The sequence below is a fragment of the Cervus canadensis genome, chromosome 10, assembly GCF_019320065.1.
Source record: "Cervus canadensis isolate Bull #8, Minnesota chromosome 10, ASM1932006v1, whole genome shotgun sequence".
Taxonomy (NCBI): domain Eukaryota; kingdom Metazoa; phylum Chordata; class Mammalia; order Artiodactyla; family Cervidae; genus Cervus; species Cervus canadensis.
This window is the reverse complement of record NC_057395.1, coordinates 22,128,166-22,144,721: the sequence shown is the minus strand read 5'-3', so window position 1 is coordinate 22,144,721 and position 16,556 is coordinate 22,128,166. Positions and strand designations below refer to the sequence as shown.

The 16,556-nt window shown below is 39.2% G+C and overlaps 1 protein-coding gene across 2 annotated transcripts in view; it reads right to left on the bottom strand.

Moving 5' to 3' along the window:
• Positions 1–10,278: 10,278 nt before the first annotated feature.
• The window catches only part of HAO1 (hydroxyacid oxidase 1), a 128,379-nt gene continuing 122,101 nt past the window's right edge, over positions 10,279–16,556 (bottom strand). Inside the window, exons 8-9 of one of the 2 annotated variants that reach the window (XM_043480179.1) lie at positions 10,608–10,682; positions 10,279–10,482 (exon numbers count right to left, since the gene is read on the bottom strand). In XM_043480179.1, coding sequence (XP_043336114.1) covers positions 10,453–10,482; positions 10,608–10,682 — 105 coding nt within the window. In that variant the 3' untranslated portion in view covers positions 10,279–10,452. The remainder of the gene's footprint in view (positions 10,483–10,607; positions 10,683–16,556) is intronic. The other variant, XM_043480173.1, reaches the window with a different exon arrangement.

Below are 16,556 nucleotides of genomic sequence, written 5' to 3'. Positions count from 1 at the left end.
CATTAAAAAAATCGTAAAAATCGTATGAAAATGAAAGTTAAGGAGTAATGGGGGAGTAATAGGGAATTTTTAAGGAAAATAAAAGAGAAAAAATAAAAAAGAAAAAATATAAAAAGAAAAAAAATTTTTTTTTCCTTACTTAGAAAAAAAAAAGTAAAAATATATCTAGGAATTTCTCTGGAGCTGTTGCGGTCAGTGTGGGTTCGGCTCAGTTTCAGATAGCTCCTCGTTCCAGCTTACACTTCTCGATATCTACAGGGCCCTTCCGGTGAAGTCGGTGTTTTCTACAGGGATTTTAATCTGTTGCACCAGTCCCTTCTGAAGCGGTTTCCTTTGTTTATTTGGCTTCTGTTTGCCGGTCTCTTCAGAGCCTCATTTCCGCCCTGACACAGGCGGGCGGAGGTGGACTCTTATTCAGGTAGCTAGTTCCGTTGCGCTGCTGGGAGCGGCTGACGCTGCGGGGATGGGCTGGCGCTGCGGGGCGGGGCTGACGCTGCGGGGAGGGGCTGGCCCTGCGGGGGGCGGGCTGGCGCTGCGGGAGGTGCTGACGCTGCTTTCTCCCTTCTGCGCTGCTCAGGCTCCCGGCTGTTCTATATGGAGCGCGCCCCGCGCTGCGCTAAGTTCCAGCCCTCGGGTGTTACACAAAAGCGAGGAAGGAAAAGCTGCGCCTGCTCTCTGTGCCTTCCCCGTCAGAGCGGTCCAGGCAGCGAGGGGCTTGATGGGCGCGCTATCCCCAGGTGTGGCGCACTCACTCCCTTCCGCGGACCCAGTCTCAGTTTCCGCTGGCGCCAGTCGGGTGCGCGCGCCTTCCGCCCTCTGCGTCCCCAGCCCCAGTCCCCGCCGCGCCGGTCGGGTGCCTGCGCCCTGTGTCTCACCGCGACCCTCCGCCTCCCCCCTGCCTCCTGCCTCCGGCGGGGCTGGGCCGGTCCGCAGCCTGCGAGCTCTTCTCGGGACTTTCTCCGTCCCTTTGTTCTGCGACGGCCGGCAGTGTGTTCCGGCCGGTTAATTTTCTCTCTCTTTTGGTCTCCCACAGTTCAAGTTGGCACCTCACAGAAGCTCCCTCCGATTGTCCTCAGGGCACTCAGGCCCGGACCCTAGCCCAAGCAAGGCCGCCTAAGGCTCCCTTCCTGGGACGGGTCTCCGTCCTTAGCTCTTTTGTCTCACTTTTTATCTTTTATATTTTGTCCTACCTCCTTTCAAAGACAATGGTCTGCTTTTCTGGGCGCCTGATGACCTCAGCTAGCGATCAGAAGTTGTTTTGTGAAGTTTGCTCTGCATTCAGTTATTCTTTTGATGAATTTGTAGGAGAGAAAGTGGTCTCCCCGTCCTACTCCTCCGCCATCTTGGCTCCTCCCTCTCTTCTGTGTATTCTTGCCACCTCTTCTTAATATCTTCTGCTTCTGTTAGGTCCACACCATTTCTATCCTTTACTGTGCCCATCTGCATGAAGTGTTCCCTTGGTATCTCTAATTTTCTTGGAGAGATCTCTAGTCTTTCCCATTCTATTGTTTTCTTCTGTTTCTTTGCACTGTTCACTTAAGAAGGCTTTCTTATCTCTCCTTGCTATTCTTTGGGCCTCTGCTTTCAGATGAATATATCTTTCTTTTTTTCATTTGCCTTTCACTTCTCTTCTTTCCTTAGCTATTTGTAAGACTGCCTCATTAACCATTTAGTCTTTCTGCATTTCTTTTTCTTAGGGATGGTTTTGATCATTGCCTCATGTACAATGTTACAAACCTCTGCCCATAATCTTTATGCACTCTATCAGATCAAATCTCTTGAATTTATTTGTCACAATGATAGTAAATAATCAATATGATGAAAGCATCTATTAATTTTATTAAAACTTCTAATTCATAGAGATATGAACCTTATAAATAGATCTTTAATTACCAGTGAAGAGAATTTGAAATAAATGTTAAAAGGATAGACATCAGCAGACTGACTGAGAAGAGTCTTGGGAGATGCACTGTTGTTACTGGAGGAAATGAGGAAACTAAGACTTGGAGAATCTGTCAAGTTCATACCAACAGCAAGTGCTGGGACATACATTGGGTTCTCGATAACCATTTCATAAATGAATGAAATTACACATTCATAGGACAAACTGTTAGGCAGTTTTACAGGTAATAATGTTCATTTCTTTTCAGTAATGAAGTTTTCCGAAGTTTCTATATATCAGTCCTAATTTTGCACTTCTGAAGCTCAAAAAAAATTTGATTCTCTCATCCCCATTATATATCTTCAATTATTGTTTTATTCATTCACTTATTCATTCAATCAGTGTTTTAATGTAACCAATGTCAAATGCTAGTCTAAGAACACAATGATGAACAAATATCTTCATAGAGCTTCCTGGGGAACAGATAAACAGTAAACCACCCCATAAGTGAAAATTACGGCAGTGCTACGTATTTCACAGAAGAAAGCTGTGGGAGCTTATGACAGGAGAATCTGACCTAATAAGGGAGATCAGAAGAATAAAAGATTTTATTTTAAATAGTCTAAGAAGAAGGAAAACACATTCCAATAGAGACAATGGTCTGCACCCTGTGACAGGAAGTGCAATATGTGTGAGGGAATGAAAATGTCCATGTGGCAAAAATAGAAAAAGTTAAGAGTGTATGGTGTGATTTAAGGCTATAAGTACAGGTAGAGGCCAATCCATGCAAGGACACACAGTTAATTACAAGACTACTAAGGGCAAAGGAACCCTTTGAATTTCAACCTAGGAAACAATGTTCTCAGATTTGCATTTTGTAAAACATTTCTTTGACAAGATGTTTGGAAGATATGAGAACAAAGAGTAGCAGTAGAAAGACCTGGATGCTACTTTTGGCAAAATATGTTGATGGTTTGGATAAAAAGGCATTGGAGATAGAAAGTAAACCAACTATTATGCTATTGGGATGCAAACTGAACAAGACATTATAGTTTGAGTGCAAAGGGAGAAAAAGTGGAAAATGACATTTGCAGGTTGATTCTCTGCTAACTTCTTATTCCAATATACATCTTCCCTCTTCCTTAACAACAAAACCCTAAATTTATCTGATGTGCCATGAAGCAGGTAAAATTTATGTTTTTCTGTCTCATGTTCAGGAATATATGACCAAAAATGTATATTGCCAAACATTGGCCAATAAAATATATGTGGGGAAATTTGGGCTTTTTGAGAATTTTTTCTTAAAAGGGAGAGGTCATGGTCTTATTCTCCCCTTTCTAAACCCTTCTGCTTGGAACTCAGATGTGAAATTGTAGCTTTACCAATTTGAATCATAAAGACAAGGACTGAATATTGGAGAAGAAAAGTACTCACGTGGCAGTCCCAATCTAGGCTGTATAACACAGACTTCTTTTATCATGAGAAAATGAAACTGTTTATGTCAAAATCACCAATAGCCAAAGAATCTGACTTTATTCACAGCACAATACACTAGATAAATAGGGGTGCCATTAGGTGGGAAAGATGTGAGGAAGTTCAGATAATGGGAAGAAGCACCAAGAGTGACTTTGAATGCAATAAGTTTGAGATGTCTCACAGATAATGAAGGGGGCAGTTAGATGTACAAATCTAGAATTTCTAACATGTCTAGATTAAGTATAGATATTTTAGGTCCCTTAGCATTTTGAAGGTATTTATAGTCACATAAGAAAATTAAGTGAATCTACAGATTCATTGCAAACCTGTTAAAATATCAGATGGTTTTTCCATAGAAATTGAAAAACAGATCTTTAAATTCATGTGGAAATGCGAGGAACCCAGCATAGCCAAAATAATCTTGAAAAAGAAGAACAAAGTGGACTCAGACTTCTCATTTTTTAAAACTAACTACAAAATTACAGTAATCAAAGCAGCATGGTACTGGCATAAAATGGCGTATTAACCAATAGAATAGTATTGAGAGTCAAAAATGAACCTTGCATTTGTAATCAATTGATTACTTATTTACTGATGGCTGCACTGGGTCTTCATTGCTGTGCAGGCTTTTCTCTAGTTGCAGAGAGTGGGGACTACTCTATAGTTGCATTCTGCAGGCTTCCCATTGCAGTGGCTTCTATTGTTGTGGAGCACGGGTTCTAGGGCACAGGGGCTTCAATAGCTGCAGCACGTGGGCTCAATAGTTGAGGTTCCCAGGCTCTAGAGCAGAGGCCTGATAGTTGTGGTACATGGGCTTAGTTGTGAGATCTTCCTGGATCAGGGATCAAACCCATGTCTCCTTCATTGGCAGATGGTTTCTTCACCATTGAACCACCCGGGAAGCCTGGTCAAATGATTTTTGATAGTGTTGAAAATATTTAATGAGAAAGAAATAGTTTTGCAATATATAGTTCCAAGACATGATATGTACATCTGAAATAAAGAAATCGGTTGAATACCTCATACCATGCACAGTGCCCAGTGTCCCCCAGTAGACTCAGTCTCCCAGCCTGTGGCCCAGAGTATCCCTACAGGAATTAAATACAGAGACCAGCCCTGGGAGCCTGGATACCAAATCACCTGACTGGGCGCATGAGCAGTTTGCTCCTATGCATTTGCCTGCTGGCATCAGGCCTTCCCTGCCTGCTGTATTGAGCTTGCTTTCACCCACTGAGCTATCATTCTGGAGTCTCCAACTGCACAGCTTCCCTAACTGAGCCGTTAATGAAGAGGTTTGCATGCATGATGAAGTATACATGTTGTTTCATAGATGAAAATTATACAGTTGATAATAGACTTGTACTCATATTACAGAAAAACTATTAGAACTCAATAATAAAAATATAAAAGATGTGAGTGGGCATATAAATGGTCAAAGAAGACATATAAGTAACCATAAAACACACAATAAAAATCATTAATCATTAGGAAAATGCAAATCAAAACCACAATACAATACCACTTAAAACCAGAATGATGGCTATAATCAAAATAACATAAAATAACAAGTGTTGGCAGGACTGTGGAAAAATCAGAACCCTCATACATTGGTGGTAAGAACGTAAAATGATGCATTCAGTGTTATTTAAATACTGTCTGGCAGTTTCTCAAAAAATTAAATGTAGAGTTACCATATGACCCAGCAAACCTACTCCAAGATATATACCCAAAAGAAATGAAAACATATGTCCACCAAAATAATTGTTCATAAATATTTATGGCAAGCTTTATTCATAATAGCTAAAAGTAGAAATAACCCAAATGTCCTTTAACTTATGAATGAATTAATAAAATCTGTTATATCCATACAATAGAATATTATTTTATAATAAAAAGTAATGAAATTCTGATACATTCTATATCAAAGATGAATATTGAAAACATGCAAAGTGAAATAAATCAGACACAAAATAATGCAAAGTAGTTATGCCATATGATTCCACTTATATGAAGAGTCCAGAATGGGCAATCTGGCCACCTGATGCGAAGAGCTGACTCATTTGAAAAGACCCTGATGCTGGGAAAGATTGAAGGCAGGAGGAGAAGGGGACGACAGAGGATGAGATGGTTGGATGGCATGACTGACTCAGTGGACATGAGTTTGGGTAAACTCCAGGAGTTGGTGATGAACAGGGAGGTCTGGTGTGCTGTGGTTCATGGGGTCACAAAGAGTTGGACATGACTGACAACTGAACTGAACTGAATAGGAACATAAAGTAGATTAGTGTTTACCTAGGATTGGGGATGGTGAATGAGGAAGGAATGAGGAATGGCTGTTAATGGGTACAAGAGTTTCTTTGTGGGATAATGAAAATGTTCTAAAATGAGATAGTAGTGATAGTTACACAACTCTGTGAATATGCTAAAAAACGCTGAATTGTACAATTGAAGTGAGTGGACATTATGGTATGTGAATTAAACCTGAATAAAATGGCTAAAAAGTCAAGAGAAAAAGCTAACTTTTCTTTGCCCATCAGAGCACAAAAACCCACAATCCTATCAATGAACCTGTAGCCTAAATGTGAATTATTTGCTGCCTGTACATGGAAGGCCCCTGTCAAGCCTAATTCTCTCCTCTGTATCTGATAGCATCCTTTGCTTAGTACTCACAGGCTCTTTTCTTGCTTTTCCCTCCCACCAAACTGTGCACATCTATACAGAAGTGATGAGTTTTAATCTCAGGATTTCCAGAAAATTTGATCCAGATTTGTGTTTGAAATATACTTAGCTCTTTGCAAAATATTAATTTTTAAAATTCACAATTATTTAATTATATACTATAAAATTGATATTTGGGAATAACCACTTGCATTCAGGTTAATTTCTTGTTTAATGCAGAAACTGAAATGCATCTCTTCTTACCTTCTCTCTCATATATTTGCAATGTTCACAAATGAGTTATTAATTTAAACTTGCTTTACATTAGGGCTTCTAGATTGATCTTTTATGTCATTTCTGGACTATGCATATCTGTCTAGGTACCATCTTAGTATGTGGCCATCTAGCCCAGCACCTTTCAAACTTGAACTGCATCAGAATCACACAGGAGGCTTGTTAAAACACATTGCAGGGCCTCACCCCCAGGGATTCTGATTCAATGGTCTCCAGGTACAGACTGAAACTGTGTTTCTGATCATCTCCAAGTGGGCCAGCTGATTGTTAATCCAAAATGGTAATATTCTGAACATTTAAGCATAATAAAAGTAATTTTTGTTTTTGATGATATAAAATGTAAAATTAAATTTCAAAACATATCTAATGAATAGTGAAAGTGAAATCACTCAGTCGTGTCCTACTCTTTGCGACCCCATGGACTGTAGCCTACTAGGTTCCTCTGTCCATGAGATTTTCCAGGCAAGAATACTGGAGTGGGTTGCCATTTCCTTCTCCAGGAGATCTTCCTAACCAAGGGATTGAACCCGGGTCTCCCACATTGTAGGCAGATGCTTTACCATCTGAGCCACCAGGGAAGTTAGAATATCTTCTAACAAAATATGATATATCATGCCATTTATAATTTATTTACCAATCATACTTTTATCTTTTATAATTTTATAATCATATTTTATGCTGTAATTTTATAGTTTTATAAATGAATAGTCTGTTCCCAGTTTACATGTTAATGCATTTAGACACTACCTGTATACAGAGTATTAAAATTCAATTTAAATAATTTTATAAAACATGATTAAAAGCATAAAAAATAAATAACTTTTTAAAACTATGTTATCATTATCATGAAAATATTCCACAATGGCTTTTTTTAACCCATAAAAGTGACTGCAACTGTATATGTAGATTATTGTATTCAGTTCTGTGAAAAGCATCAATCGGGTCTGACACTTTGTGACCCCATGGACAGTAACTTGCCAGGCTCCTCTATTCATGGAATTTTCCAGGCAAGAGTACTGCAGCCAGTTGCCATTCTCTTTTCCCGGGGATCTTCTTGACTTTGCTATCTGAGCCACCAGGGAAGACCCAGTCTATTCTAGGGCTGCTATAAATCTGGCAATTTAAAACAACAGAAATGCATTCCCTCAAAGTTCTGGAAGCCAGAAGTCCGAAATCAAGCTGTCAGCAGGCTTCATTTTCTTTAGAGGTTCAACACCAAAATCAAATTGATTATATTGTTTGCAGCCAAAGATGGAGAAGTGTTATACAGTCAGCAAAAACAAGACCAGGAGCTGACTGTGGCTCAGATCATGAACTCCTTATTGCCAAATTCAGACTTAAATTGAAGGGAGTTGGGAAAACCACTAGACCATTCAGGTATGACCTAAATCAAATCCCTTATGACTATACAGTGGAAGTGAGAAATGGATTTAAAGGACTAGATCTGATAGACAGAGTGTCTGATGAACTATGGACGGAGGTTCGTGACATTGCAGAGGAGACAGGGATCAAGACCATCCCCGTGGAAAAGAAATGCAAAAAGGCAAAATGGTTGTCTGAGGAGGCCTTAAAAATAGCTGTGAAAAGAAGAGAAGCGAAAAGCAAAGGAGAAAAGGAAAGATATTCCCATTTGAATGTCGAGATCCAAAGAATAGCAAGGAGAGATAAGAAAGCCTTCCTCAACAATCAATGCAAAGAAATAGAGGGAAACAACAGAATAGGAAAGACTAGAGCTCTCTTAAAGAAAATTAAAGTACCAAGGGAACATTTCATGCAAAGATGGGCTCGATAAAGGACAGAAATAGTATGGACCTAACAGAAGCAGAAGATATTAAGAAGAGGGCGCAAGAATACACAGAAGGACTGTACAAAAAAGATCTTCACGACCCAGACAATCACAATGGTGTGATTACTCACCGAGAGCCAGACATCCTGGAATGTGAAGTCAATGGGCCTTAGAAAGCACCACTATGAACAAAGCTAGTGGAGGTGATAGAATTCCAGTTGAGCTATTTCAAATCCTGAAAGATGATGCTGTGAAAGTGCTACACTCAAAATGCCAGTAAATTTGGAAAACTCAACAGTGGCCACAGGACTGGAAAAGGTCAGTTTTCATTCCAATCCCTAAGAAAGGCAATCCCAAAGAATGCTCAAACTACCGCACAATTGCACTCATCTCACATGCTAGTAAAGTAATGCTCAAAATTCTCCAAGCCAGGCTTCAGCAATATGTGAACCGTGAACTTCCAGATGTTCAAGCTGGTTTTAGAAAAGGCAGAGGAACCAGAGATCAAATTGCCAACATCCGCTGGATCATTCAAGAAGCAAGAGAGTTCCAGAAAAACATTTATTTCTGCTCTATTGACTATGCCAAAGCCTTTGACTGTGTAGATCACAATAAACCGTGGAAAATTCTGAAAGAGATGGGAATACCAGACCACCTGACCTGCCTCTTGAGAAACCTATATGCAGGTCAGGAAGCAACAGTTAAAACTGGACCTGGAACAATAGACTGGTTCCAAATAGGAAAAGGAATACGTCAAGGCTGTATATTGTCACCCTGCTTATTTAACTTATATGCAGAGTACATCATGAGAAATGCTGGGCTGGAAGAAGCACAAGCTGGAATCAAGATTGCCGGGAGAAATATCAATAACCTCAGATATGCAGATGACACCACCCTTATGGCAGAAAGTGAAGAGGAACTAAAGAGCCTCTTGATGAAAGTGAAAGATGAGAGTGAAAAAGTTGGCTTAAAGCTTAACATTCAGAAAACTAAGATCATGGCATCTGGTCCCATCACTTCATGGGAAATAGATGGGGAAACAGTGGAAACAGTGTCAGACTTTACTTTTTTGGGCTCCAAAATCACTGCAGATGTTGATTGCAGCCATGAAATTAAAAGACGCTTACTCCTTGGAAGGAAAGTTATGACCAACCTAGATAGCATATTTAAAAGCAGAGACATTACTTTGCCAACAAAGGTCTGTCTAGTCAAGGCTATGGTTTTTCCAGTGGTCATGTATGGATGTGAGAGTTGGACTGTGAAGAAGGCTGAGCGCCAAAGAATTGATGCTTTTGAACTGTGGTGTTGGAGAAGACTCTTGAGAGTCCCTTGGACTGCAAGGAGACCCAACCAGTCCATCCTAAAGGAGATCAGCCCTGGGTGTTTATTGGAGGGACTGATGCTGAAGCTGAAACTCCAATACTTTGGCCACCTGATACGAAGAGTTGACTCATTGGAAAAGACCCTGATGCTGGGAGGGATTGGGGACAGGAGGAGAAGGGGACGACAGAGGGTGAGATGGCTGGATGGCATCACCGACTCGATGGACATGAGTTTGGGTAAACTCCAGGAGTTGGTGATGGACAGGGAGGCCTGGCGTGCTGCGATTCATGGGCTCACAAATGGTCAGACACGACTGAGTGACTCAACTAACTAACTAACTAATGGTAAAAGAAGAGTAAGTAGGTGCCGTACTGGCAAGGTTATTACTGAAATGATAAAGTTTGGAATATAAGTTCTAAATGGGAGAGAAAGAAGAAGAAAATAGGTGGATTTAACTAAAGGATGGATGGGAGTGTCTATGATAGTTTTTCCAACTTGATTTGATTTTTTTTTTCAAACACCCCACCACTTAAGAGTCTCCTTTCTTGGTCAAGTACAGAAATCAGACTTTCTTCCAAGCCTCTAACATCAGGTCCATCAACATAGTGATTGCACTGAAATTCCTGCTGATAATTTGAATGTCTTCCACTGAATTCAATAAAACAGAAATAAAATCAAACAAAGGGAAAAAAGAAATCCAGGACATGCTCATATAACTAGTAGAATATCTCCTTGAAATGTCTATTTTAACCAAATCCAAAGCCTTAAATTCTTTTGCACAGCTTGTAAACAAATGTTAGTGTGTGGATTCGATTTATGTCTTACAAAAAAAAAAGTGTTGTCAGGTTGAGGAGGAGGCATGACAAAGGTTTATTTTGTAGCAATGGAATCGCCACTGCTTAGTTAGATGAACTTGAGTGATGGTTTTCCATAGTAGCCTCCCAGCGCTTCAGTTCAGTTCAGTTCAGCTCAGTCGCTCAGTCGTGTCCGACTCTTTGTGACCCCATGAATCGCAGCACGCCTTTACCAAATATTAATGTGCTGAATTTATTACATTTGAGCTCTGAAATGAAAAGCAATCATCTGTGACACACGTGTGTGGTACATAGAGCAGTAATATACTGTGGACTACATCGAACCTGAAGCAAATGATATTGTGTTTGTGATATGGCAGGCAAACTCACTCACATTCTGAGACAGCTGAATGACTCTGATGGACTCTGATGGACTCTGGTGTCGCTCCTCTCCACAGGTATCTGCTTTCTGCAACAACGCATAATATATAGGGGGTATTTATCAATAATTCTTTCAATATATCTGTATAACAGAGCAAATAGCCTAAATCTGGAAATTCTGTTTACTTTGATGAAACAGAGCAATTATTTGAACCAAGCTAAATTATAGAGGGAAAAGATTACAAGGGTTAGACCAAAAAAAAAAAAAAAATACAAGGGAAAAGTTTCCTTTTCTTCTCTGGAGAGCAACATGAAGGTCAGCATTGCGAAGGGTGTTCCACTGGGACTTTCAGGCAGGTGTTAGGATCAAATGTAGGAGGTATAGGTAATACATTTTATAACCAAAAACATTAGCATTTTCCTTAGGAAGCAGACTGCATGTGAAATTAACTTTTGCCACAGATCTAGAACAGAATCTATGTCACAAGGCTAAAAATGTAAATAATTAGAGGACTAATCCTTTCATAAGTCATATATATAGAATGAATCCTTAAGGAAAGAAAGGACACAATTTGCTGAGAGGTAGGAACCACAGAGCATGGATAAATTTATTTTGAATGAGTTTTTATTCACACTTTGAATTCTCTGCATCCAGAGAGGGTAAAAAAACAAATTTAGGCTATACTGGGATTGGGCTATAATTTCTATGGCTTCGAGTCTGTATATATAACTGTGTTTAATTAGTTTTGCAGGGAGATTCATATCTAGGTTAGATGTGTTGTGTCAGGATTCAAAAGAATCGATGACTTAAGGATGGCTTCATAGCCATAGACTCTAGAATGTCCAAATCTTGTTCTACAAGTCATGTAGACTTCCTTGAAGAATTTCTGAGGACACTGAAGAAGGAAAATTAGTAGAATGGGAATCAAAATGCTACTTTATTACTAGCTGATTTGTTGTTGCTCAGTTGCTCAGTCGATTTCAACTCATTGCAACTCCATGAACTGCAGGTTTCCCTGTCCTTCACCATCTCCCGGGGCTTGATCAAACTCATGCCCATTGAGTCAGTGATGCCATCCACCATATGATCCTATGTTGTCCCCTTCTCCTCCTGCCTTCAATCTTTCCCAAAATCAGGGTCTTTTCCAATAATACAGCTCTTCGTATCAGGTGGCCAAAGTACTGGAGCTTCAACTTCATCATCAGTCCTTCCAATGAATATTCAGGGTTGATTTCCTTTAGGATTCACTGATTTGATCTCCTTGCAGTCAAAGGGAACTCAAGAGTTGTCTTCAATATCACAGTTCAAAAGCATCAATTCTTCAGCACTGAGCCTTCTTTATGGCCCAACTCTCACAGCCATACCTGACTACTGGAAAAGCGATAGCTTTGACTGTACAGACCTTTGTCTGCAAAGTAATGTCTCTGCTTTTTAATATGCTGTCTAAGTTTGTCATGGATTTTCTTCCAAGGAGCAAGTGTCTTTTAATTTCATGGCAGCAGTTACAGTCCACAGTGATTTTGGAGCCCAAGAAAATAAGTCTGTCGCTGTTTCCATTGTTTCCCCATCTATTTGCTGTGAAGTGATGGGATCAGATGCCATGATCTTAGGGTTTTGAATGTTGAGTTTTAAGCCAGATTTTTCATTCTCCTCTTTCACCTTCATCAAAAGGATCTTTATTTCCTCTTTGCTTTCTGCCATTAAGGTGGTATCATCTGCATATCTGAGGTTACTGATATTTCTCCAGGCAATCTTGATTCCAGCTTGTGCTTCATCCAGCCTGGCATTTTGCATGATGTGCTCTGAATAGAAGTTAAATAAACAGGGTGACAATATACAGCCTTGACGTACTCCTTTCCTAATTTGAAACCAATCCATTGTTCCATGTCCAGTTCTAACAGTTGCTTCTTGACCTTCATACAGGTTTCACAGGAGGCAGGTAAGGTGGTCTGGTATGCCCATCTCTTTCAGAATTTTCCACAGTTTCTTGTGATCCACACAGTCAAAGGCTTTGGCATAGTCAATGAGGTAGAAGCAAACCTTTTTCTGGAATTCCCTTGCTTTCTCTATGATCCAACGGATGTTGGCAATTTGATCTTTGGTTCCTCTGCCTTTTCTAAATCCAGCTTGTACATCTGGAAATTCTCAGTTCATGTACTGTTGAAGCCTAGTTTGAAGGATTTTGAGCATTACCTTTATAGCATATGAAATGAGCACAACTGAACAGTATTTTGAACATTCTTTGGCACTGTCCTTCTTTGGGATTGGAATGATAACTGATCTTTTCCAGTCCTGTGGCCACTGCTGTGTTTTCTAAACTTGGTGGCGTATATAGCACTTTCACAGCATCATCCTTTAGGATTTGAAATAGCTCAGCTGGAATGCCATCACCTCCACTAGCTTTGTTTGTAGTCATACTTCCTAAGGCCCACTTGACTTCGCACTCCAGGATGTCTGGATCTAGGAGAGTAATACACCATCATGCTTATCCAGGTCATTAAGATCTTTTTTGTGTAGTTCTTCTGTGTTTTCTTGCCACCTCTTCTTAATATATTCTGCTTCTGTTAGATCCATAGCATTTCTGTCCTTTATTTTGCCTATCTTTGTATTTAATATTCCCTTGGTATCACCAATTTTCTTGAAGAGGTCTCTAGTCTTGTCCATTCTATTGCTTTCCTCTATTTTTTTGCATTGTTCACTTAATATTTAATATTAATTAAAATTTCTTATTAATTAATATTAATATATTTAATATTAATTAAACATTCAAATATATTAATTAATATTGATTAAATATTCTTTAATAGTCTCAAGTTCAGTCAACTTGCCACTCCTAGAATTTTTCAGAGGAAGGAGCGACTACAGAGATCAAAAGAGAGCATTCAATGTCTACAGAGCAGACAAAGTTGAACTTACCCATTATTTTACATTATTAAGTGCCCTCTCAATAAGCATAGAAATCCAACTCACATTGTGCATAGAAAACACATAGGCAACTAGAAGTATAAATAGCCAATGAAACTTTTTAGAAAAAAATTTTAGAATTAAATTTAAAACAATGAGCAATGATATCTTTTTGCCTCTAAAACTGGGAATCTGTTTATACAGATTATAGAGAATTGCCACGTTTGTGCAATTTGGTCTGAGATCTTTCAGGCCATCAATTGGGCTAAGACCACGATGAAGTTTAGAAATTATCTTGGCATTTATTCATTCATTACGCAAATGACTTATTGAGAATCTGCTATGTCCCAAGCACATTGTAAGATATCTACTTCTCACAGTGTTTATGTACAGGACAGACATTACAAAAAATAGATATACTAACAAGTGTGTGCTTTTTAATCACTTAGTCATGTCCGACTCTTTGTAACCCCATGGACTGTAGCCCACCAGGCACTTCTGTCCATGGAATTCTCCAGGCAAGAATACTAGGGTGGGTTGCCATGCCCTTCTCCAGGGAATCTTCCAGACCCAGGGATCAAACCCAAGTCTCCCAAATTGCAGACATATTCTTTACCATCTGAGCCACCAGGGAAGCCCTATACTAACAAGAGAACGATATAAATCACAATTTTGACAAACACTGAAATATAGTTATATGAATTTAAAAGTGCCATACTAAAGGTAAGTTGAGCAGTGCCAGATTTCTGGCAAAATTTCCTACTGTGCACCTAGCTATAAAGCTTTGAATAAGGAAGTGTTTACTAGGTAAGGAAAGGAAGTAGCTGGTAAATGTAGTAACATGTACAAATAATACAAGGAAAAGAAGGGAATGTAAAATGTAAAGGCCAGAGTATCAATCAGTGTAAACTTTCCTATGTGACTGTAACAAATAACTCTAAGGTCTCAGTGGTTTGAACCAACAAAGATTTATTTCTCACTCACATTTCATAACCACTGTGAATTGACTTTGCTCCAATCAGATCTGCTCCTTGTTCTCCTCACGGGGGAACTCAGTCTGGCCAATGTGGCTAGAGTTTAGAGAGTAAGGGAAATACAGGCCAGAGTAAGAAAACCTGTCTTTATCTTATTAGCAGTGGAGACTCACTGAAGGCTTTATACTTTGAGGAATGTTTTCCTAAGGAGAAAAATCAAGTAGTTATGTAAAGCTTGATCTACAAACTTGCTTACCACACTAATATTTATTAAATTTTTTAAAAATATTCAACCTTAGGTTATTATTTTTTTTAAAAAATGGATTCTCTGTATCTTTGTGATGAAATGCCATATAACCAACAAAGACAATGTACTTAGGAAAAATATTTTATTAAATGAAAAAAATGCATAAGATATAGTATAAAATTAGATCCACCTATTTTTTAAGTGATTCCCAAGTGACATAGTAGTAAAGAATCCGCCTGTCAATGCAGGAGACACAAGACACATAAGTTCGATCCCTGGGTTGGAAAGAGCCCATGGAGTAGGAAAAGGCAGCCCACTCCAGTATTCTTGCCTGGAAAATTTCATGTATGGAGGAGATTTGTGGGCCTCAGTCCATGGGATAACAAAGAATCAGACCTAACTGTAGCACACACACAAACACATTTTTAAAGTACCGTCTATTGAATATATATGTATAAAAACTTTGACGGATATATGTGTGTGTGTGTGTATATATATATATAAGCAATTCTCATTTGATATAGGATAATGGTTTGCTTGCTTTTCACATTTGTTGTTTTCTTTCTTACTATATGTGCTTTATTTATATGCTAATTTTCTGCAAAAAAAGATTTATTCTTTTTCAGAGAATTTTAAAAATTTGTCAGGACCTTATTTGCCACTGTTCAAAAAAATCTTTTTCTTTTCTTTTTCCATGGATAAATATGATTAGACTTCTTGCTAATCTCTTGCAAAGTATGTGAAAGTTAACATGTTGTTCTTGTTGTTTCTTCAATTCATCTAAATGTTCTGAAAACATTCTGTTTACATTACCACCAGTTCAAAAACTGTTTCTAGTAAGAGAAGTTTTAACATTTGTTCTCATCTTAGCAATTACCTCTTGCCATGAGCACCACAACTCAAGTTTTGGGTTCATAACCAGATGCCCTGGGGCAATGAAATGGCAAACTGTTAACCTTTCCAAAGTAACCAAATATCCTTTGGTAGTCATTCTGGAGTCTAGTCCAGCACCACAACTTGCTGCGCAAGAATGACCTCATGAGAACCTGTTCTGCATCCACTTTTTTGACGTTCTTTTGGCTATGGTGATAGAATGATCCTAACTGCCAGTAATGGATGAAGAATAATACAGCATATGTACCACTGATGCCATAAAAACAGCACATACATTGCTGAAGAACAGGCTGCCTTATTTTGCGTTCTTATTCCATCACTGGACATATTACAGCAGTAAACTCTGACTTTTCAAGGAAAACTTTGGTGTAAAAACTCAAACCATATTTCATCTCTGCTTCAGTTTCCAAAAAAAATAAATAATCTATTTGACCAGACTTTGCAGACGTTGGCCAAATGTTGGCCTGAGCACTGAGTGTATACCTAGATGGGTTAATCCGTCTGACACAATTGGGTTACCACAAACTGGGCCTTACATGAAAGGTCTGAAGCAGTTTAAAGTCAGCCTGGGGCACAAGCACTCCACTGGGACGTGTGTTGGTGAAACAGCAGGTTTGTACTTTTGCAAGGATTGTTTGGCAGTTTTGTTGTAAATAAGCCTGTTTTCAGAAAAAGAGACACAGAAATACAGAACAGACTTTTGAACTCTGTGGGAGAAGGTGAGGGTGGGATGTTTCAAAAGAACAGCATGTATACTATCTATGGTGAAACAGATCACCAGCCCAGGTGGGATGCATGAGACAAGTGCTCCGGCCTGGTGCACTGGGAAGACCCAGAGGAATCGGGTGGAGAGGGAGGTGGGAGGGGGGATCGGGATGGGGATATAGTGTAAATCTATGGCTGATTCATATCAATGTATGACAAAACCCACTGAAATGTTGT